Source organism: Dendrobates tinctorius, unplaced genomic scaffold, assembly GCF_039654945.1.
Source record: "Dendrobates tinctorius isolate UK_male_01 unplaced genomic scaffold, ASM3965494v1 ptg000115l, whole genome shotgun sequence".
In the NCBI taxonomy this organism is placed as follows: domain Eukaryota; kingdom Metazoa; phylum Chordata; class Amphibia; order Anura; family Dendrobatidae; genus Dendrobates; species Dendrobates tinctorius.
This window is the reverse complement of record NW_027361783.1, coordinates 2,919,736-2,942,964: the sequence shown is the minus strand read 5'-3', so window position 1 is coordinate 2,942,964 and position 23,229 is coordinate 2,919,736. Positions and strand designations below refer to the sequence as shown.

The 23,229-nt window shown below is 48.9% G+C and overlaps 1 protein-coding gene across 3 annotated transcripts in view; it reads right to left on the bottom strand.

The window, feature by feature from the left end:
* The window catches only part of DTNBP1 (dystrobrevin binding protein 1), a 175,856-nt gene that overhangs the window by 132,517 nt on the left and 20,110 nt on the right, over positions 1–23,229 (bottom strand). For all 3 annotated transcript variants that reach the window (XM_073589948.1, XM_073589947.1, XM_073589949.1), the window contains exon 5: positions 10,281–10,413. In XM_073589948.1, the coding sequence (XP_073446049.1) occupies positions 10,281–10,413 (133 nt within the window). The remainder of the gene's footprint in view (positions 1–10,280; positions 10,414–23,229) is intronic.

The window sequence follows — 23,229 nt, the reverse complement described above, 5'->3', positions numbered from 1 at the left end:
ACCGTTCTGACTCGGGGACGGGCACGATCACTCCAGAAGTGAGGAGAGAGGCGATGGACGCAAAGAACCCCGGAACTAAGGCAGGATCTTTTGGAGGTTGGGACTCGAAGAAACGATCCCGGGGACGAGAAATGAACTCTATCTTGTATCCTGATGATACCACCTCCCTGACCCAAGCGTCCTCTACTGAGGCAAGCCAGCCGTCTCTGAAGAAAAGACGTCGACCTCCCAATTGGGAAGGACTCTCGGGGGTTCGTTGATAGTCATGCTGATGTGGACTGTCCAGATCTGGAGGATCTGCCCTGGGAGGAGTGAGATCACCAGGAGGGTGTGGGTCTGAAAGACGCCTTTTTTCTATCCTGGCGTACCTGCGTTTTCTGTTGGTTAGAGAAGTTGTCTGCCGTATTGAAACGGTGGAATGTCCGAAAGGGCCGAAACTGACGTTTTAGCGGAGGTCTGCGAGGCTTGGACTGAGGGAGGAGGGAACTCGTGCCTCCAGTGGCGTCCTTAATAATCTGATCCATCTGGGATCCGAAGAGACACGCTCCCTGAAAAGGCAGATTGGTAAGAGACATCTGAATTCAAATCCGCCTGCCAAGCCTTGAGCCAAATTGTACGTCGGATTGCCACAACGCTGCTTGACGCCTGAACTGCGCAAGACGCGACATCCAAGGAGGCAGAGAGCAGATAATCCCCTGCATGGGAGATCTGGTTGGCCAGTTCGGACAATTGCTCTGGTTGGGCCTTACCTAGGATGCCCTCGCAGAGATCCTCTGCCCAAGTGGCTATGGCCTTCGCTACCCAAGAGGAAGCGAAGGCTGGGCTTAGCACCGCTGCAGCCGCTTCGTATGCTTTGCTAAGGATTCTATAATCCTATCATTCGAATCCTTTAGTGACGCCACACCTGAAATCGGGAGGACCGTGCTGTTAGACAGTCTGGACACGGGTGCGTCTACCGAGGGGGAAGCAGACCAGTTGTTGGTGAGCTCCTTGGCAAACGGGTACAGCACGCCGAGGCGCTTCCCTCTTTGAAGGCGCCTGGTCGGATTTTCTCTTTCCCTGGTAAGGATCTTGCCAAACTCAGAGTGGGAGGCGAAGACCCTGGAAGGTGTTTCTGCCCATCTGAACGAAACCTCCTGTTCTGAGGATTTCGCAGGGGAGTCTGAGATTTCGAAGGTGTGGTTAATCGCAGCAATGAGGTTCTGTACCGTAACCTTCATGTCCGCGTCCAGCTCTAAGATCCCTTCGGATGACACATCCGAGAACGCTTCACCTGACTCGGGTCAGGAGGCACGGGAGGGCGACTGCTGGGAAGGACTATGTGGGGATGTGAGGCCAGGAGGGGATCCCGGCCGGTGATCCTGTCTGGGCCTTTGCGGCTTCTGCTGGCTGGCTCAGATGGAGCTTCATGTGACCTGCTGGACCCTGCAGAAGTGTCCAGGGGCAACTTATCAAGGACGGCTACTATGGACTGAGACACCCTGGTGAGGCCTGCCACTGATTGTGAAAGAGACGAGGCCCAACCAGGAATGGGGGGTTCGCTTTCACGTGGCGCAATAGGTGGCTCCTGGACGGAGTCATGCTGAATGGGATTGCTGCAGTCCAGGCAGAGGGGTGGGGGCAGAAGGACGGCCACGCTCAGCCTTAGAGATAGGATAATGAAGGAGAAAAGAAGAAACCTGCGGAAATGCTGGAAGGTTGGGGGACAGAAGGCAGAGAAGGGTGTCAGTCTGCAGTTGCAGAGCTACTCACGATGCGGTGTCCCCAAAGGTGCTGATACACGGCTCGTCTGAAGATGCAGGGCCCCAGCAGAGGAGAACGTGGAATCCCTCTGTGTCCGGCTGACATGGTGATAAAATGGCGGCAGCCTGAGGGAACCAGGATAAACGCGCGCCTTCAAACGAAGAAGATGGGCGGAGCTAGCTGCTGAGGCAAAGAGGGTACCGCCCGCTGCCCACCGCAGGTTCTGAGAGGCGGTGGGTGGTCCTAGAACGGGCGGGAGAGAAGCCCGCCTATGAGAGAGCGAGCGGGGGGGGCGTGGCCGCGACGTCAGAGAAGGCCCGAAATGAAGCCAGGGACTAAATTAATGGCGACGGCCGCCTGTCAGCGCTGGGCGGCGCGGAGGTCTCGCAGCGTCGCCGCGGCCACCTCCCTACCTATCACCTGGATCCCCTGCCGAACGCCGAAGAAAGAAGGAGGTGGAGAAGCATAGAACAAGGCCCGCGCAACAGCCGGGGCCCGTACGAATGCGGCGGCCGCCGGGAGGCGCGGGCGGCGCAGAGACTCCACAGTACTCCCTCGGCGACCGCTCCCAAGAATCCTGAAACCGCCAGGGGGCCGCGTCTTGGACTGCATACTCACCTCCGTTTGCAATAAAGGTACCTGATATATTCCACGCTGTCTGCGTCTTTGTGGTATCCGTGCCTCATCCGACCGACAGGCTCTGGTAGGCGAGTGGGTGGGAGGCGGGGGGCGAGGACTCCCCTGATCGCTGGCACGCACCCGTGCTAAGCTGTGGTCCCGCCACTGAGAGCTATGAGGATACGGGGTGGCAGTACACGCCGTACTCAGTCTCTTGTGGGAGTACAGTAGTGACCATTCACACTGTATCCCTCCGGAAACCTGAAAAGGAACGACGCACATCGAGGTAGATATGGGTCTAATGAAAGACCCGTGCCCACCTCCTACTGACACTAAGCTAAACTGAGGAATTTCCTGCCGGTCGGTGGGGTGTACACTGCGGAGGAGGAGCTAACCCTTTTTTTGTGCATAGTGTCAGCCTCCTAGTGGCAGCAGCGTACACCCCATGGTCTCTGTGTCCCCCAATAAGGTGAACGAGAAAATCTAGCGATATACTTACCCTCTGTCGGCCCCCCAGAGTCCTTCCCGCCTCTCAGCCATACTGCCAGCATCTTCCGTTCCCAGGGATGCATTGCGTGAATGACCTCTGATGACGTATCGGTCTCGCGTGATGCTACATCAGAGGTCATTGTCACAAGGCATCCCTGGGAACGGAAGTTGCCGGCAGCGTCGCTGAGGGGCCGCCAGAAGGCGAGTATATCCCTATTTTTAAAATTATTTTTAACATCCTATCTTTTACTACTGATGCTGCATAGGCAGCATCAATAGTAAAAAGTTGGTCACACTTGTCAAGCACTATTGCTTGACAAGTGTGACCAACCTGTCAATCACTTTTCCAAGCGATGCTTCAAATCGCTTGGAAAGCGCAAGCATTCTGCAAGCTAAAAACACTTGCAAAGCGGCAGGGAGTTGCGGAAATGCTGCGGACATTTCCGCAGCATTTCTGCAACATGGGCACTTAGCCTAAAGATGACGATCCTCACTGGAGACACCTCCTCGAATACCAAAAGAGAAGATGCATTTTAATGGGTACCATGCAATACCACAGAAGGAATGTACACCCGTTGGGGCTATACTCATGATGTATATGGGGACCTGCTGAATTGACCCCGACAGATTATGTTGGCCAGTTGGAATTTCAACAGCTGACCCTTTTTCTTTCAGGGCAGATAAGCAGCTTATCCTCTTTCTTCAACGAAAAAACACAAGCCGAGCATTCATGGGTATGGGTTTGTGGGCAGGGGAGAGGTTGGTAAAGATAGTCATCTGCTGTCTGTTATCTTGTGTGTGTGTGGCCAGCTTAAGAATCCTTTCACATGGACTGATCAATTGCCAAGTGACAATTAATGTTACAGTAAGTGGACTGGTACTTCTTATTGGCATTCATAGGCTACAATAATTGGAAGGTTTTCCGCAACTCCCTGCCGCTTTGCAAGTGTTTTTAGCTTGCAGAATGCTTGCGCTTTCCAAGCGATTTGAAGCATCGCTTGGAAAAGTGATTGACAGGTTGGTCACACTTGTCAAGCAATAGTGCTTGACAAGTGTGACCAACTTTTTACTATTGATGCTGCCTATGCAGCATCAGTAGTAAAAGATAGGATGTTAAAAATAATTTTAAAAATAGGGATATACTCGCCTTCTGGCGGCCCCTCAGCGACGCTGCCGGCAACTTCCGTTCCCAGGGATGCCTTGTGACAATGACCTCTGATGTAGCATCACGCGAGACCGATACGTCATCAGAGGTCATTCACGCAATGCATCCCTGGGAACGGAAGATGCTGGCAGTATGGCTGAGAGGCGGGAAGGACTCTGGGGGGCCGACAGAGGGTAAGTATATCGCTAGATTTTCTCGTTCACCTTATTGGGGGACACAGAGACCATGGGGTGTACGCTGCTGCCACTAGGAGGCTGACACTATGCACAAAAAAAGGGTTAGCTCCTCCTCCGCAGTGTACACCCCACCGACCGGCAGGAAATTCCTCAGTTTAGCTTAGTGTCAGTAGGAGGTGGACACGGGTCTTTCATTAGACCCATATCTACCTCGATGTGCGTCGTTCCTTTTCAGGTTTCCGGAGGGATACAGTGTGAATGGTCACTACTGTACTCCCACAAGAGACTATGAGTACGGCGTGTACTGCCACCCCGTATCCTCATAGCTTTCAGTGGCGGGACCACAGCTTAGCACGGGTGCGTGCCAGCGATCAGGAGAGTCCTCGCCCCCCGCCTTCCACCCACTCGCCTACCAGAGCCTGTCGGTCGGATGAGGCGCGGATACCACAAAGACGCAGACAGCGTGGGATATATCAGGTACCTTTATTGCAAACGGAGGTGAGTATGCAGTCCAAGACGCGGCCCCCTGGCGGTTTCAGGATTCTTGGGAGCGGTCGCCGAGGGAGTACTGTGGAGTCTCTGCGCCGCCCGCGCCTCCCGGCCGCCGCCGCATCCGTACGGGCCCCGGCTATTGCGCGGGCCTTGTTCTATGCTTCTCCACCTCCTTCTTTCTTCGGAGTTCGGCAGGGGATCCAGGTGATAGGTAGGGAGGTGGCCGCGGCGACGCTGACAGGCGGCCGTCGCCATTAGTTTAGTCCCCGGCTTCATTTCGGGCCTTCTCTGACATCGCGGCCACGCCCCCCGCTCTCTCTCTCATAGGCGGGCTTCTCTCCCGCCCGTTCTAGGACCACCCACCGCCTCTCAGAGCCTGAGGTGGGCAGCGGGCGGTACTCTCTTTGCCTCAGCAGCTAGCTCCGCCCATCTTCGTTTGAAGGCGCGCGTTTATCCTGGTTCCCTCAGGCTGCCGCCATTTTATCAGCCTGTCAGCCGGACACAGAGGGATTCCACGTTCTCCTCTGCTGGGGCCCTGCATCTTCAGACCAGCCGTGTATCAGCACCTTCGGGGACACCGCATCGTGAGTAGCTCTGCAACTGCAGACTGACACCCTTCTCTGCCTTCTGTCCCCCAACCTTCCAGCATTTCCGCAGGTTTCTTCTTTTCTCCTTCATTATCCTATCTCTAAGGCTGAGCGTGGCCGTCCTTCTGCCCCCACCCCTCTGCCTGGACTGCAGCAATCCCATTCAGCATGACTCCGTCCAGGAGCCACCTATTGCGCCACGTGAAAGCGAACCCTCCATTCCTGGTTGGGCCTCGTCTCTTTCACAATCTGTGGCAGGCCTCACCAGGGTGTCTCAGTCCATAGTAGCCGTCCTTGATAAGTTGCCCCTGGACACTTCTGCAGGGTCCAGCAGGTCACATGTAGCTCCATCTGAGCCAGCCAGCAGAAGCCGCAAAGGCCCAGACAGGATCTCCGGCCGGGATCCCCTCCTGGCCTCACATCCCCACATAGTCCTTCCCAGCAGTCGCCCTCCCATGCCTCCTGACCCGAGTCAGGTGAAGCGTTCTCGGATGTGTCATCCGAAGGGATCTTAGAGCTGGACGCGGACATGAAGGTTACGGTACAGAACCTCATTGCTGCGATTAACCACACCTTCGAAATCTCAGACTCCCCTGCGAAATCCTCAGAACAGGAGGTTTCGTTCAGATGGGCAGAAACACCTTCCAGGGTCTTCGCCTCCCACTCTGAGTTTGGCAAGATCCTTACCAGGGAAAGAGAAAATCCGACCAGGCGTCTTCAAAGAGGGAAGCGCCTCGGCGTGCTGTACCCGTTTGCCAAGGAGCTCACCAACAAATGGTCTGCTTCCCCCTCGGTAGACGCACCCGTGTCCAGACTGTCTAACAGCACGGTCCTCCCGATTTCAGGTGTGACGTCACTAAAGGATTCGAATGATAGGATTATAGAATCCTTAACAAAGCATACGAAGCGGCTGCAGCGGTGCTAAGCCCAGCCTTCGCTTCCTCTTGGGTAGCGAAGGCCATAGCCACTTGGGCAGAGGATCTCTGCAAGGGCATCCTAGGTAAGGCCCAACCAGAGCAATTGTCCGAACTGGCCAACCAGATCTCCCATGCAGGGGATTATCTGCTCTCTGCCTCCTTGGATGTCGCGTCTTGCGCAGTTCAGGCGTCAAGCAGCATTGTGGCAATCCGATGTACAATTTGGCTCAAGGCTTGGCAGGCGGATTTGAATTCAAATAAGTCTCTTACCAATCTGCCTTTTCAGGGAGCGCGTCTCTTCGGATCCCAGATGGATCAGATTATTAAGGACGCCACTGGAGGCACGAGTTCCCTCCTCCCTCAGTCCAAGCCTCGCAGACCTCCGCTAAAACGTCAGTTTCGGCCCTTTCGGACATTCAACCGTTTCAATACGGCAGACAACTTCTCTAACCAACACAGAACGCAGGCACGCCAGGATAGAAAAAAGGCGTCTTTCAGACCCACACCCTCCTGGTGATCTCACTCCTCCCAGGGCAGATCCTCCAGATCTGGACAGTCCACATCAGCATGACTATCAACGAACCCCCGAGAGTCCTTCCCAATTGGGAGGTCGACGTCTTTTCTTCAGAGACGGCTGGCTTGCCTCAGTAGAGGACGCTTGGGTCAGGGAGGTGGTATCATCAGGATACAAGATAGAGTTCATTTCTCGTCCCCGGGATTGTTTCTTCGAGTCCCAACCTCCAAAAGATCCTGCCTTAGTTCCGGGGTTCTTTGCGTCCATCGCCTCTCTCCTCACTTCCGGAGTGATCGTGCCCGTCCCCGAGTCAGAACAGTTCACAGGGTTTTACTCAAACCTGTTTGTGGTACCGAAAAAAGGCGGTACAGTTCGCCCCATCTTGGACCTCAAGTTACTCAACAAGACAGTCCGACTGCGTCATTTCCGAATGGAGTCTCTGGTCGGTAATCGCTTCCATGGAGACGCAGGAGTTCATGTGTTAAATAGACATTCAAGATGCCTATCTACATGTTCCCATATTCTCCGGCCATCAGAAATTCATGCGATTCGCCAGGAACATTACCAATTCGTTGCACTGCCGTTCGATCTCGCCACCGCACCCAGAGTATTTACGAAGATCATGGCAGCGTTGATGGCCTTGTTGAGAATCGAGGGTCTCGTTCTTTTTCCGTACCTCGATGACATTCTGATCGAAGCTCCATCCTTTCATCAAGCTCGCCAAAGTCTTACCATCGTCCTTGACACCCTGTCCAATTTCGGGTGGCTCATCAACAAAAGGAAGTCCTGCCTTTTTCCGACACAACGTCTTGTGTTTCTGGGTCTATTGTTCGGCACTCGTCTATCGAAGGTTTTCTCCCACAAGAAAAGATTTGCTCCCTGCAGCGGGATGTGCGAGCGCTGCATATCTTACTACTTCCATCTCTCCGGACAACCATGAAAGTCCTGGGAAAGATGGTGGCAGCGACAGAGGCGGTTCCCTTTGCCCAATTTCACTCCAGACCCCTCCAACACGCCATACTGTCTCGGTGGAACAGGTCTGTTCTTTCCCTGGACCGCCCATTTCGTCTTTCATACCGGGTCAAGCAGTCCCTCAATTGGTGGCTGATGTCTCCTCTCATCTCCCTAGGACGGTCATTCCTTCCCATTCACTGGCAGATTGTGACAACGGATGCCAGCCTCCTCGGCCGGGGGCAGTGTTCCGCAGTCACACTGTTCAGGGTCGATGGTCGATTCAGGAGTCAGCTCTGCCGATCAACGTCCTCGAGATACGAGCAATTTATCTGTCTCTTGTTCACTGGGAGAGGCTTCTCAAGGGCCTGCCTATCCGGATTCAGACAGTCAATGCCACAGCGGTGGCATATGTCAACCGCCAGGGGGGGACACGGAGTGTCTCAGCCCTGGCAGAAGTGTCCAAGATTCTTCATTGGGCAGAGCTTTCAGTCCCGGCAATATCCGCGGTGCACATTCCCGGCGTGGACAACTGGGCCGCCGATTTTCTCAGCCGCGAGGGTCTCGTGGCGGGAGAGTGGTCCCTACGTCCGGAGGTATTTCTTCAGCTTTGCCGTCGTTGGGGAACCCCGGAGCTTCTCGCCTCAACAGGAAAGTCCCACAGTTTGTATCCAGGGCTCGAGATCCTCTCGCAGTGGGCGCCAGCGCTCTGGCCATTCCTTGGTCGCAGTTTAATCTCCCCTACCTATTCCCTCCTCTGCCTCTTCTTCCCAGGCTGTTGAAGAAAATCAAGGCGGAAGGAATTCCAATCACTCATCGCCCCAAATTGGCCCAGAAGGGCTTGGTTCACGGACATCGTCAACCTTCTCGCGGACGCCCCCTGGAAGCTTCCAGACAGGGCAGATCTGCTGTCTCAAGGTCCGATTTGCCACTCCAATTCTCGGCCACTCAGTTTAACGGCGTGGCTGTTGAAACCGAGGTTTTGAAATGATCAGGCTTTTCGGATCGAGTTATTCATACTATGATCCGGGCCAGAAAGCCATCGTCTTCCAAAGTTTATTACCGTACCTGGAAGGCCTATTTCACTTGGTGCGAGTCCACCGACATTCTGCCCATGCATTTTTCGCTCCCTTCTGTCCTGGCGTTTCTTCAGGCAGGGCTTGATGCAGGCCTTGCCCTCAGCTCTTTAAAAGGTCAGTTTCGGCGCTGTCCATTTTATTTCAGAAGACGTTGGTCTCCCGTCCTCAGGTCAAAACCTTCCTTCAAGGAGTGGCTCATACGGCTCCTCCGTACCGAGCGGCCGTAGATCCTTGGGATCTTAATCTGGTTCTTGAGGCTCTGCAAGGTCCTACCTTTGAACCTCTCAGGGAACTTTCCCCTATCCCTCCTTTCATGGAAAGTAGCCTTCCTAGTGGCCATCACCTCCATCCGGCGCGTGTCGGAATTGGCGGCCCTCTCTTGCTGCTCTCCTTTCTTGGTACTCCACTAGGACAAGGTAGTTCTGCGGCCTCCTCCCGCTTTCCTTCTTAAAGTGCTGTCCACTTTCCACCTGAATGAGGATACTGTTCTCCCGTCATTTTGTCCGGGTCCAGCTCGTCCTCGGGACCGCTCCTTTAACAAGCTGGACTTGGTCAGGGCGATGAAGGTCTACCTAGCTAGGATGACTTCTTTGCGGAAGACAGACTCTCTCTTCATCCTTCCAGATGGGGTGCAGAGAGGTCAGCCGGCCTCCAAAGCTACTATTGCTCGCTGGATCAGATCGGCAATTTTGGAGGCCTACCGGGTCAAACATCGAGTGACCCCTCCGGGAATTAGAGCTCACTCTACCCGGGCAGTGGGTACCTCCTGGACGGTGCGCCACAGAGCTTCCGCGCTGCAGCTTGCAAAGCTGCTACCTGGTCATCGGTTCACACATTTGTGAAATTCTACAAGGTCCACACCTACGCTTCGGCGGATGCCAGCCTAGGTAGAAGGATTCTGCAGGCAGCGGTGGTGAGTCCGCAGGCCTGATGGAAGTTTGCTTTCCCTCCCCAGGGACTGCTTTGGGACGTCCTATGGTCTCTGTGTCCCCCAATAAGGCGAACGAGAAAACAGGATTTTTGGGTTGCTTACCGTAAAATCTGTTTCTCGGAGCCTTCATTGGGGGACACAGCACCCTCCCATGTTCTGCAACTCCTGTTCTTATGTTTGTTGGTTATTTACAGTTGAGTTGTCTGTTCTGTTTTTCAATCTATTCTGTTACTTCTCCTACTGCTTTCTCACTAACTGAGGAATTTCCTGCCGGTCGGTGGGGTGTACACTGCGGAGGAGGAGCTAACCCTTTTTTTGTGCATAGTGTCAGCCTCCTAGTGGCAGCAGCGTACACCCATGGTCTCTGTGTCCCCCAATGAAGGCTCCGAGAAACAGATTTTACGGTAAGCAACCCAAAAATCCTGTTATTCCAATTGTTCAGTTTCTGACGACTGCAATGGAATGGTTTAGAAAAGAAACATTCACAGACTCCTATCAAAGTTCACCTGAAGCAGTATACACTGGCCAAAAATATAACGCTATGAATCCGACTAACCAGATGTTTTCACACAATTCAGTTCTGGAAACAAGTGACTAATTTCTAAAAGGGCTGCCTACCAAGTTTAGCTGTGACTGACTGAAGATCTGCTAGGAAGACGGGAATGTTCTGCAGCTGCTCTTGCAGTTCCAACAGGCCATTTCTCTTCTTCTCCCAGTGGGCAGAAAGCATCACCACCTCACTGTCAACCAGCTGTAAACGGAAAAAAAGTCCAAAAAATTTTAAAGTTAAAATGTTGCAATCAAATATATTAATAGTTCATAGAAAACAAAGATGTAAAAATCACAAAACTTGATTTGTAAAATTTTTTTATACTGCTGAGTCGATAAATCAGACATTTATTTTGCAACCTAACACAGCATAAATGCATTTATAACTACTGTCAGTTAAGACGGTGACATCTAGTGGCAGGATTGATGCATGATGCATTGAACATATAGTATACAGGTGAATGTACTAAATGTATTACATTACTCCCTAACCATAGTATATAGTTCAAATACTCGATCTCCGCTCCATACATTGTCCATGGGACTGCTGAACAAAGCAGAGTATGACGTTCGGCTATTTCCCCTGTGGTAAAGGGAAAGATTTCTATTGTGGGAACACCCCTTTTTTAAACCTGGGGACATAAATAAGATTGATTATCCTGTGACACAGTGAAATTACCATGTTGGAGGCAGGTCAAACTAGCAACTTTGACACCATTGTTATTACTAGGCAATTTGGTCAGAGCATTTCCAATAACTCAGGACTTGTAGGATGGTCCTAGCATGTACTGGCTAGTACCTACCAAAAGAGGTCTAAGGAAAGACACATTTGTGTGATAAGGTTAGGCCTGTTTCACACATCAGTTTTTCCAGATCAGTCAAAATCCGCCAAAATTTGAAAATGGCGGATCCGCTTTTCTTGTGGCGGATCCGCCATTTTTTCCCATAGAGATACATTAGTGGCGGATGGTCATCCGTTACGTCCGCTATTCGGCGGATTCTGTCTGAGGTGAACGGACTTTGCAACGTTTTTTGGCACCGTCAAAATGGCGGATCCGCCGTCGTCCGCCATGCGGTAGAATGGGCGGCGGATCCGCCGGGAACCGCTATTTTGCGGAATCCACTGGCGTAATCCGCTAAATCGCACTGAGCATGCTCAGAAAAAAAGATACTTTTCCAGACAGTCCAAAAACTATATAAGGTGGGCTAATTAATCATTGGGCCCAGACATCCAGCACCAGCCAGACTGAGAAGACACAGAGCAAGCCAGACAGCACCTGCCCAGCAGAAAGACCCCCAGCTGAGGAGAGACAGAGCATGATAGCCAGCCATAAAACCAGCCCAGCAGCAAGACCCACATCTGAGGAGAGACAGAGCCTGATAGCCAGCCATAAAACCTGCCATAACCTGCCCAGCAGCAAGACCCCCAGCTGCAAGACTCCTGGAGCAAGAGGCCTGACAGCACCTGCTCAGCACCAAGCCAAGACGGAGAGGCCTGCTACCAAAGCCACCAAATCCTGCAATTGTGTGAGTATTAAACTATTTGTGTGGGGCATGTCTGTGGCCTGTGTGTGGGGTCTGCCTACCTGCATGTATGTTTGTGGCCTACCAGTGTTGCATGTCTGTGTGTGTGTGTATTTTTATTATGCCTTTTTTTCATACTTTAATTGTTCTTCTGTTAATAATAATAATAATCTTTATTTATATAGCGCCAACATATTCCGCAGCGCTTTACAGTTGAACAGTTTCAAACACAACAGTCATAAGTAACAACGTTAACAATACAATAATTAAAGCGAAATATTGTTGTATGTGTACTGAATTTTATTTTCATAGTACTACAATTTTACTTCCATATTTGCAATTGTGCTGTGATTGTGTTGTGTATTGTATGTGGTGCTGTATGTGGTGTGACTGTAGTATGTTTTCTGGATTTTTTTTATTTTGGTATTTAAAATAAAGAGCAGAGTAGCTCCTACTTGTGAAAAAAAAATTAATAAAAACTGTTTATAAAAACTGTCCGTAGTATTATTTTAAAACCAGGTAAAATTAAGTATGGGTATACGTGCAAAAAAGGTACATTAAGTGTTGGTTTTTGGTAAGCAAGTGTGGTTATACTCTCAAGTGAGAGATTGGAATTTACACATGCAAACACTTGGGTATACTCTCAGTGAGAGTTTCAGGGAATTACACACATGCAAACACTTGGGTATACTCTCAGTGAGAGTTTCAGGGAATTACACACATTAATACCAATGAAGATTTTTATTTTTCTATGTTATTAAAATTCTCTTTATACTTGCAGATCCGTTCAGGAAGTACCCGCTAGGGTGCAGCAGAGAGCCGCCAGCCAGACCGCAGCACATAGTCAACCAGTTCTATTTTCCTTGTAAGTATATTGGCCTGAAAGCTTTTTCTGATCCTTTGTATAGTAGCTTTACAAGTGTCTTTATACATGCAGATCTGATCAGGAAACACCGCCAGCCAGGCCACAGCAGAGAGCCGCCAGCCAGGCCACAGCAGAGAGCCGCCAGCCAGGCCACAGCAGAGAGCCGCCAGCCAGGCCACAGCAGAGAGCCGCCAGCCAGGCCACAGCAGAGAGCCGCCAGCCAGGCCACAGCAGAGAGCCGCCAGCCAGGCCACAGCAGAGAGCCGCCAGCCAGGTCACAGCAGAGAGCCGCCAGCCAGGCCACAGCAGAGAGCCGCCAGCCAGGCCACAGCAGAGAGCCGCCAGCCAGGCCACAGCAGAGAGCCGCCAGCCAGGCCACAGCAGAGAGCCGCCAGCCAGGCCACAGCAGATAGGCAACCAGTTCTATTTTCCCTGTAAGTATATTGGCCTGAAAGCTTTTTCTGATCCTTTGTATAGTAGCTTTACAAGTGTCTTTATACTTGCCGATCTGATCAGGAAGCACTGCCAGCCAGGCCGCAGCAGAGAGCAGCCAGCCAGACCGCAGCTGATAGGCAACCAGTTCTATTTTCCCTCTAAGTATATTGGCCTGAAAGCTTTTTCTGATCCTTTGTATAGTAGCTTTACAAGAGTTTTTATACTTGCAGATCCGATCAGGAAGGACCCGACAGCCACACCGCAGCAGACCCGCAAGCCAGGCCGCAGCAATGTCTTCTTCTGAGAGCTCCCCCTCACATCATCAGCGAACTGAGGTAATTTTTTTTTTCTTTTAACCCTATATGCATGTATTATGTTTTCACAGGAAGCTGAATCTGAGGAGCTTCCAGGAGGAGACATGCAGGGTGGAGAAATGCAAGGAGGGGGCGCGCAGAGTGTAAGTTTAGCAGATACAAAAACTCATACATACATACATAATGCTACACCCAACACAAACATTCATCACAGCACACACAATAACTACGCATCCATACAAACCTAAAATTTTTTTTTTTTTTTTTTTTTTACAGTCCTCAGAATCCGGTGCCCGCACTAGAGCGACTCCCTGGACATCCCAGCGTCGTTGAGGTGCTGCATCTGGTGGTCGGCGAGCGGTAAGTAAACCTTTATTTGGGTGATTGATTAATGAACCTCATGTGTTTGAATGTAATCATTTTTTTGTTTATTTTTTTTTCTTCACAGGTTTCACAGCATGCTCCCCACAGACATGTGGAAGAGAGTATCATCATCGATGTGGACACCCTCATTGAGGTTGTCCAACCATGGGAGCCGCTGTGGAACATGGCAAACCGCTTACATGCTGACCAACCAACCACCCGACGGCTATGGAATGAGGTGTGTTCGGAGGTTGTTGAGAACTGGGAGGAGCTCGATGCGAGGACCAGAGATTTTGTGCATAAGTATTCCAATTTCAGTAACTTATATTACAACATGTGAAGTGTTGAATACTAACCACTTTTTTTTTTTTTCCTTCATAGGTGACAGGGTTATCATACGGTGATGGTCGTTCAGGGATCGCTTCAAGAGGGACTTCAACAAAGAGATGCAGGCCCCGAGTGGATCGGGAGGACGCAGGAGCACCCCGTATAAACATTACAGAGCCCTGTTGCTCCTCCGGTCAACGATGGTGAGCAGAAGGTAAATATTCCACACACCATTTCTGTAGTACAAATGTTTACATGTTTAACCAATTTTTTTTTTCAGCAATGTTAAATGAAATATCAATATATTAATATATATTTTTTTTTTTTTAGCACCGTCTGCAGCACTCGGGAGCCTGCTTCTGAGTTGCCTCCCTCTGGAGGGATCCCTTCGGAGACCGCCACCGGTGACCACATCGAGGTATCCGACCCTTCTCTACCTTCCCTCTTGTCTCGTCCCTCTATCCCCTCCACCAGCACTGGAGCAGCAGGGCAGACTTCATCACACGAAGCTGCTGGTGACAACTTACAGTACCCTTTACCCCATCCCTCTGACACTGCCGCAACATCTCGACCAACTTTTGGTTCTGGCCGGCAGCATCTGAGATGTCAGGAAAGGATGACCTTATCTGACTGTTTGAGTCTGAACTCAACCGTCCAGAATGGTTTCCACATTTATGGACAACAGTTAGCTTCTGGGTTGAACATGATAAGTCAAAGTATCATGGAACTCAGAAGCTACATGGAACGGATGAATGCAGAGTCAAACCAGACGCCGAGACATATTTTTTTTTCAGTCAGTTGTCCGGCAAATGGAAGGTTTAAGTACTCACCAGCAGATGCATGTGGTGCAAGCCTGTCACAATGCTCTAGTGGCTGTACTCTCCGAAGCATCCCATTCTACCCATGCACCTATTCCATCACATCCTCCCTCTGTCCATACTCCCTCTGTCCATCCTTCCCCCGTCCATCCTTCCACCACCATCCATCATCCTACCACTCCCTCTCCTTTCTAATAGTTCCCCATTCCATTCTTCCCAGTACCTTTCTTCCCCATTGCATTATACCCCAATGCCCTCACCATACCCACCCCCACACACACCTTCAATGTTCCCACAAACCTCCTCTGTCCATCAACTCCCATCCCAACCTCATGTTTTCAACCCCCCTTCCACTTCTGATCCTCACCAACTCCCTTCCCAGTCCTCCACCCCAACCCTCGAAGTGGTCAACCCTGTTAACCCCTCCGATGATATCTCCACCCAACAATATCGGCATCTGTAATCTTCTAAAAAATGTTATATATGTAATTTTAGAAAAAAAAAAGTTAAAACAGTTTTCTCAAAATTAATAAAAGTCAATTTTGAAAAAAAATTGCAAAATAAACAAGTTTCTGTTCCAAAAGAATTTTATTGTGTATTTTCCTTTTTTTCCTAAGTTCTTGGTAAAAGGTTGAAAGTACACCGGTGGTGTACATATACAAATACACAACACATGGTAACATTTCAAAGTACACCGGTGGTGTAAAGGTACAAAAAACGCAACACTTGGTAAATTACACTGGTGGTGTACAGGTAATAAAACACAACACTTATTACCCACAATTTGTGTAAAGGTATCAAAACTAAAAAAGGAAAAATTACTAAAGTTTTTCTTATCCAAAAAAGGAACCTTGGTAAAAAAAAAAAAAAAAATTAATTATACCTTGTCATCTTGCCAGTCGACTCTTCCTTCTGGTGACAGAAAATAATCCGTAAATGTGTTCCTCATTCTTGACACTGACAGTACTCCGAACAGTTGGCTGCTGATAATCCCACAAGGTGGTTTCACAAACATTTTCTTCCATGGAAACAGGTTCCTTTGAAAGTACAAAGTTGTGCAGGATGACACATGCCTTCACCACCTCATCCACAGTCTCAGTTTTCATTTTTATGGCAGTTAACAGCACTCTCCATTTTGCAGTTAAAATCCCAAAAGCACACTCCACCACTCTTCGCGTTCTTGTCAATCGATAGTTAACTATTTTTTTCCCGTGTGTCAATCCATGACTACCATATGGCTTGAGAAGATGTTTGGACAGCTGAAATGCGTCCTTACCAACACACACAAATAGCATTGGTGGGCCTGTTGTTCCAGGGAGTGGTCTTGGAGGTGGGAAATCAAAATTGTCTCCATACAAACGACGGCCCATTGCGGACATCTTGAAGACCTGAGAATCATTTGAACGACCTTACGCACCAATGTCCACGGCAATAAATTTGCATTTTGCGTCTGCAATGACCATAAGTACAATTGAAAAGAATTTCTTGTAGTTGAAAAATTCTGATCCAGATCCAATGGGTTTCACAATCCTTATATGCTTCCCATCCACGGCACCAACGCAATTTGGAAACTGGCACATTTGTTCAAAGTTGTCTGCAATCTCCAGCCACCTTTCCTGTGTTGGCTGTGGGATGTATTCCTCGTGTAGACAATCCCACAATGCCCGGCAGGTCTGTTGGACAATTCCAGATATTGTTGAAATCCCAAGCCGGAACTGGTAATGGAGGGAGGTGAAGGATTCTCCAGTTGCCAGGAATCTGGTAAAAAAGGGAAAAAAGTAAAATTAATACAAACTACAAGCCATAACATGACAATAAAAGTCTGCAGAATCTGAAACATTTTAAAAAATAGATAACTTACTGAAGGGTCACCATCAAACGCTCCGCCGGTGAAATAGAAAAGCGCATGTAGGTATCCCTTCTTCGGATTTGCGCTCCAACACACTCCACCAAAATCTCGAACAGGTCCTGTCTCATGCGCACATAGTTGAAGAACTTGTCTGGGTTATCCCTCAATTCAAGATACAGTGTAGAAAACACGCCAAGGGTCTGAGCATTTATCGGATGAATCCACTGCCGTCGTCTCTTCCTTCTCCAGCGCAGGATTCGCAATCTTCTTTTCTCCCTCTGGAGAGCAATAATTGCCAACCGATTGCAGTGAAGATCAAATTCCACACAGAAGCTATTACTCGCAATAACTCCTTCCATCGCTGCCACTAGCTCTACAACCTTTCAAAGATATTGTTTTACAACACCATAGATATAGTTTTCCCTAGTTTCCAGGATCCAATCACATTTGGGAGCATTTTCCAAGAGCCTATCATATTTGGGAGCATCCCATTTTGGAGGTGTGGAAAAACGGATCCGTCAGAAAACGGATCTAACGGATGGCAAAAACGGATGCCAGCGGATGGAACGGATCCGGTTTTCGACGGATCCATACAAAAATCCGTATAGCGGATCCGTCAAAAACGGATCTGTACCATCCGCTTGCATCAGTTTTTACACATTTTTAGCGGATCCTCCATTTTCAAATTTTGGCGGATTTTGACTGATCTGGAAAAACTGGTGTGCAACAGGCCTTAGCTTCTGTGGTGCGAGTGTACACAGAGGCTACTGTAGCACAAGGTGCTGAAAAGCGTAGTTACTCACCGATAACTGTATTTCTCTGATCCCCCATGATGGCACCACAGAGAGAGGGATCCGCCCTCAGGGACAGGAAACCTACAGATGAAAAAGGCGGTACCTCTCTCCCACATCAGTTGGTTTAGGCTGTGTGCACACGCTGCGGATTTTGCTGCGGTTCCGCAGCGGTTTTGGCCGCTGCAGACCCGCAGCAGTTTTTGCTGCGGTGTACAGTACCATGATTCCCTATGGGAATCAAAAACCGCAGTGCAGACGGTGCGGAATTTTCTGCGCGGATTATCTGCGGTTTTCAATCCGCAGAAAGAATTGACATGTCAATTCTTTCTGCGGATTCTCCTGCGGTTTGCCATCTCCTCTATTGAGGAGATGAAAAACCGCAGGGCAAAACCGCAGAGCAATCCGCAGGTAAAACCGCAGGTATTTTGACCTGCGGTTTCACCTGCGGATTTTACAAAATCCGCGCGGATGAATCCGCACCTAAACCGCAGCGTGTGCACACAGCCTTAGAGAGCATTACACAGAACTTTCAGCTGCAACTCAAATGGTTATAAAAAATCCAAAATTAATCAAATTACTCAACTTAAGCTTAATAGAGGCACCATGTGGCTAAGTACTAAAGCTAACTAACTCACTCTAATGTGCACACCTGTGTGTGTGAAAGGGAGGGGATGTACGGGTGCCGTCATGGGATCAGAGAAATACAGTTATCGGTAAGCAACTACGATTTTCTCTTTCCCCCATGACGGCACCACGGAGAGAATTACAAAGATTGTACATCTAGGGAGGGACCACCGCTTCCAGAACCCTTTTCCCAAAGGTGAGATCTGAAGAGGAGGTCAAGTCTAGACGGTAATGTTTGAAAAATGTAGAGGGGGGAAGACCAAGTGGCAGCTCTACATATCTGTTCTATTGAAGCGCTGGCTTTCTCCGCCCAAGGTGATGCCAGTGCCCTGGTTGAATGGGCCCTTACGTCCTCCGGGATGGCCGCCCCACAGGAGGAGTAGGATAGGGTCATGGCCTCTCTTATCCACCTCGCCAGTGTGGCCTTTGATGCTTTTTGACCCTTTCGAGGACCCTGAAAACAGACAAACAGAGCCCTATCCTTCCTAAGCTCCCTTGTGGTTGTTAAATACTGGACCAGGCATCTTTTTACGTCTAAAGTGTGCCATACCTCCTCTGTTTTGTTTTTGGGATTGGGACAGAAGGAGGGTAGGGAGATTTCCTGGGTCCTATGAAACTGTGAGGATACCTTGGGGAGATATGCTGGGTCGGTTCTAAGAACTACCCTATCATCCACAACTTGCGTGAAGGGCGAGTAGGCAGACAAAGCTTGTATATCACTAATGCGGCGGGCGGAAGTTAAGGCTACGAGGAGGCAGGTCTTAAGGGATAATATTTTTAAGGGATAATATTTTTAAGGGAGCCTCCCACAGATCTTCGCTGCCTCTCCTCCACTCACCCTCAAGGCCCGCCGACCTCGGTGGTGGTGCTACGGGGGGAGCCTGCGCAAGGCCTCGACCCAGCTGAGGCAGGGAGCCCCGCTGCCTATCACCGGACTGGCTCGGTTCCCCGGCATCCCACGTCGACTGCAGGTATGTGCTGTAGGTTCCCCGTCAGGGACAGGAAACAAACTGATGTGGGAGAGAGGTACCGCCTTTTTCATCTGTAGGTTTCCTGTCCCTGAGGGCGGATCTCTCTCTCCGTGATGCCGTCATGGGGGAAAGAGAAAATAGTTAATGCCTGCTATGATAGAAAGGTGTTAAAACACATACAGTGCATATAATATATGTGATCTCTGGTAACCAATCCACATTAATCCCTTCGTGATCGGGCTATTTTACATTTATTTATTTTTTTGTCCACATGTCCGTAAGAGAGCTTGATTTTTGCTGTACAAGTTGTACTTCTGAATGACATCATTCATTTTATCATGTGATGAACTGGAAAGCAGGAAAAAAATTCCAAGTGTGTTGAAATTGTAAAAAATTTTTTTCTTTTAATTTAACCATATTCACACTATACGGTAAAACTGACAATATGATTCTCCAGGTCAGTACAATTAAACATGTATGGTTCATCTTTGATGAAATTTGTAAAAAAAAAAAAAAATTCTTTTTGTCTGAGACTTGTAACGTTTTCAGTTTTTGGGATGTAGGACTGACTGAGGGCTTACTTTTTGAGCCCTGAGCTGACGATATTACCAATACCATTTTGCGGTATATACGATGTTTGGACCACCTCTTATTACCATGTTGCAGCAGCTTAAAAAACGCAATTCTGCCAATTTTTTTTCTCAGTACGTCATTTACAGATCGGATTCATTTTATATTTTGAGACACTGGAATTTTCTGGATATAGTAATACCAAATATGTGATTGTGTTTTTATTTGTTTTCGTTTTAACCCCTTTACCCCTAGGGGTGGTTTGCACTTTAATGACGGGCCAATTTTTATAATTCTGACCACTGTACCTTTATGAGGTAATAACTCTGGAACGCTTCCATGGATCCCGGTGATTCTGACACTGTTTTCTCGTGACATATTGCACTTCATGATAGTGGTAAAATTTCATTGATATGACTTTTTTTTTTTCCACAAACGCAAAAGGGAAATTTGGCAAAAATTTTGCAATTTTCCAACTTTGAATTTTCATGCCCTTAAATCACAGAGATATGTCACACAAAATACTTAATAAGTAACATTTCCCACATGTCTATTTTACAGCAGCACAATTTTGGAACCAAAATCGGTTTTTTTGATAGGAAGTTATAAGGGTTAAAAGTTTACCAGCAATTTCACATTTTTAAGATACCATTTTTTTTTTTTTTTTAGGGACCACATCACATTTGAAAACACTTTGAGGGGTCTATATGATAGAAAATACCCAAAAGTGACACCATTCTAAAAACTGCACCACTCAAGGTGCTCACAACAACATTCAAGAAGTTTATTAACCCTTCAGGTGCTTCACAGGAATTTTTTGAATGTTTAAAAAAAGTGAACATTGATATGTGGGGGGGGGGGGGACCACTGTTTTGGCACATGGCAGAGCTCAGAAGGGAAGGAGTGCAGTTTGACTTTTTCAATGCAAAATTAGCTGGAATTGAGATCGGACGCCATGTCGCATTTGGAGAGCCCCTGATGTGCCCCACAAGTGACCCCATTTTGGAAGCTAGACCCCCCAAGGAACTTATCTAGATGTGTGGTGAGCACTTTGAACCCCCAAGTGCTTCACAGAAGTTTATAATGCCCGGGCGTGAAAATAAAAAAAAAAAATCATTTTTTGCACAAACATGATCTTTTAGTCCCCAATTTGTTTTATTTTCCCAAGGGTAGCAGGAGAAATTGGACCCCAAAAGTTGTTGTCCAATTTGTCCTGAGTACGCTGATACCCCATATGTGGGAGAAAACTACTGTATGGGCACATGTTGGGGCTCGGAGGGGAAGTAGTGACGTTTTGGAATGCAGACTTCGATGGAATGGTCTGCGAGTGTCATGTCGTGTTTGGAGAGCCCCTGATGTGCCTAAACTGTGGAAACCACCCACAAGTGACCCCATTTTGGAAACTAGACCCCCCCAAGGAACTTATCTAGATGTGTGTTGAGCACTTTGAACTCCCTAGTGCTTCACAGAAGTTTATAACCTAGAGCCATAAAAAAATCATTTTTTTTCCACAAAAATGATATTTTTGCCCTCAATTTTTTATTTTCCCCAAGGGTAACAGGAGAAATTGGACCCCAAAAGTTGTTGTGCAATTTGTCCTGAGTATGCTGATACCCCATATGTGGGGGTAAACCACTGTTTGGGCGCATGGCAGAGCTTAGAAGGGAAGGAGCACAGTTTGACTTTTTCAACGTAGAATTGGCTGGAATTGAGATCAGACGCCATGTCGTGTTTGAGAGCCTCTGATGAGCCTAAACAGTGGAAACCCCCCAATTCTAACTCCAACCCTAACCCCAACACACCCCTAACCCTAATCTCAGTCCTAACCCTAATCCCAACCCTAGCCCCAACGGGAAAATGGAAATAAACACTTTTTTATTTTATTATTTTTCCGTAACTAAAGGGGTGATAAAGGGGGGTTTGATTTACTATTTATTGCGGGTTTTTATGTTTGGCAGCTGTCATACGCTAAGGCCGGTTTCACATTAGCGCTTTTTAAGCGCACGCACGGCCGGGGGTAGCTCCGCCCCCGAGCCGGCTCTCTGCCCGGCGTGCCCGCCCCTTGCTTGTAGCGCCGCCTACTAGCGGACAGCGGCGCCTGCGATCGGCGCACCCTATCTTTAGCATAGGGTGCGCAGATCGTGCGCAGGCCGTGCGCTAGTTGCGCTTTGACCTGCGCTGCGCACTTTTGACGGTGCGCCGTGCGCGCCAAAATCAAACTTTTCGGATTTTGGCGTGCACGGCGCACCGTCAAAAGTGCGCAGCGCAGGTCAAAGCGCAACTAGCGCACGGCCTGCGCACGATCTGCGCACCCTATGCTAAAGATAGGGTGCGCCGATCGCAGGCGCCGCTGTCCGCTAGTAGGCGGCGCTACAAGCAAGGGGCGGGCACGCCGGGCAGAGAGCCGGCTCGGGGGCGGAGCTACCCCCGGCCGTGCGTGCGCTTAAAAAGCGCTAATGTGAAACCGGCCTAAAAGATGCTTTTTATTGCAAAAAATAGTTTTTGCATCACCACATTTTGAGAGCTATAATTTTTCCATATTTTGACCCAGAGTCATGTGAGGTCTTATTTTTTGCGGGACGAGGTGATGTTTTTATTGGTACCATTTTCGGGCACGTGACATTTTTTGATCGCTTTTTATTCCGATTTTTGGGATGCAGAATGAACAAAAACCAGCATTTCATGAATTTCTTTTGGGGGGGGGGCGATTACACCGTTCTGCGTGTGGTAAAATTGATAAAGCGGTTTTATTCTTCGAGTCAGTACGATTACAGCGGTATCTCATTTATATCTTTTTTTATGTTTTGACGCTTTTATACAATAAAAACTATTTTATATAAAAAATAATTATCGCTTTATTCTGCGAGCTATAACTTTTTTATATTTTCGCTGATGACGCTGGTATGGCAGCTCGTTTTTTGCGGGACAAGATTACGTTTTCAGCGGTACCATGGTTATTTATATCAGTCTTTTTGATCGCTTGTTATTCCACTTTTTGATTGGTGGTATGATGATAAAGCATTGTTTTTGCACTGAGAAAGCCGTCTTCTTGCAGGAACCTGAAGGCCCCCGCGGCAATCTTGGATCCGGGGGCCTGCAGGGAGGAGTCCCTCGGAACATCGCGTTGTTCCAAGGGCCTCAGGGAAGCACGCAGGGAGCCTCCTCCCTGCGCGATTCTTCCCTATGCCCTAGGTACACTGCGATCATGTTTGATCGCAGTGTGCCAGGGGTTAATGTGCCGGGAGCAGTCCGTGACCGCTCCTAGCACATAGTGCCGGGTGTCAGCTGTGATAATCAGCTGACACCCGGCCGCGATCAGCTGCGCTCCCCCCGTATTACGTACTATCCAGTCCTTGGGCATACGGGCCCAGGGCACCTGGAAGGGATCGGATGTCAGAAAGGGGTTAATGGGGCAAAAAAATTTGAACTCTTGTATTTTTTTTTTTTTTTTTACTGTTTTATTTTTTTACTTTCTACTTTACTAAATAGCCAGCTTAGGGGAATTGAAGTTGCGATTGTCTGATCGTTTGTGGTATACATAACAGGGCTTCAGAACTGCTACAT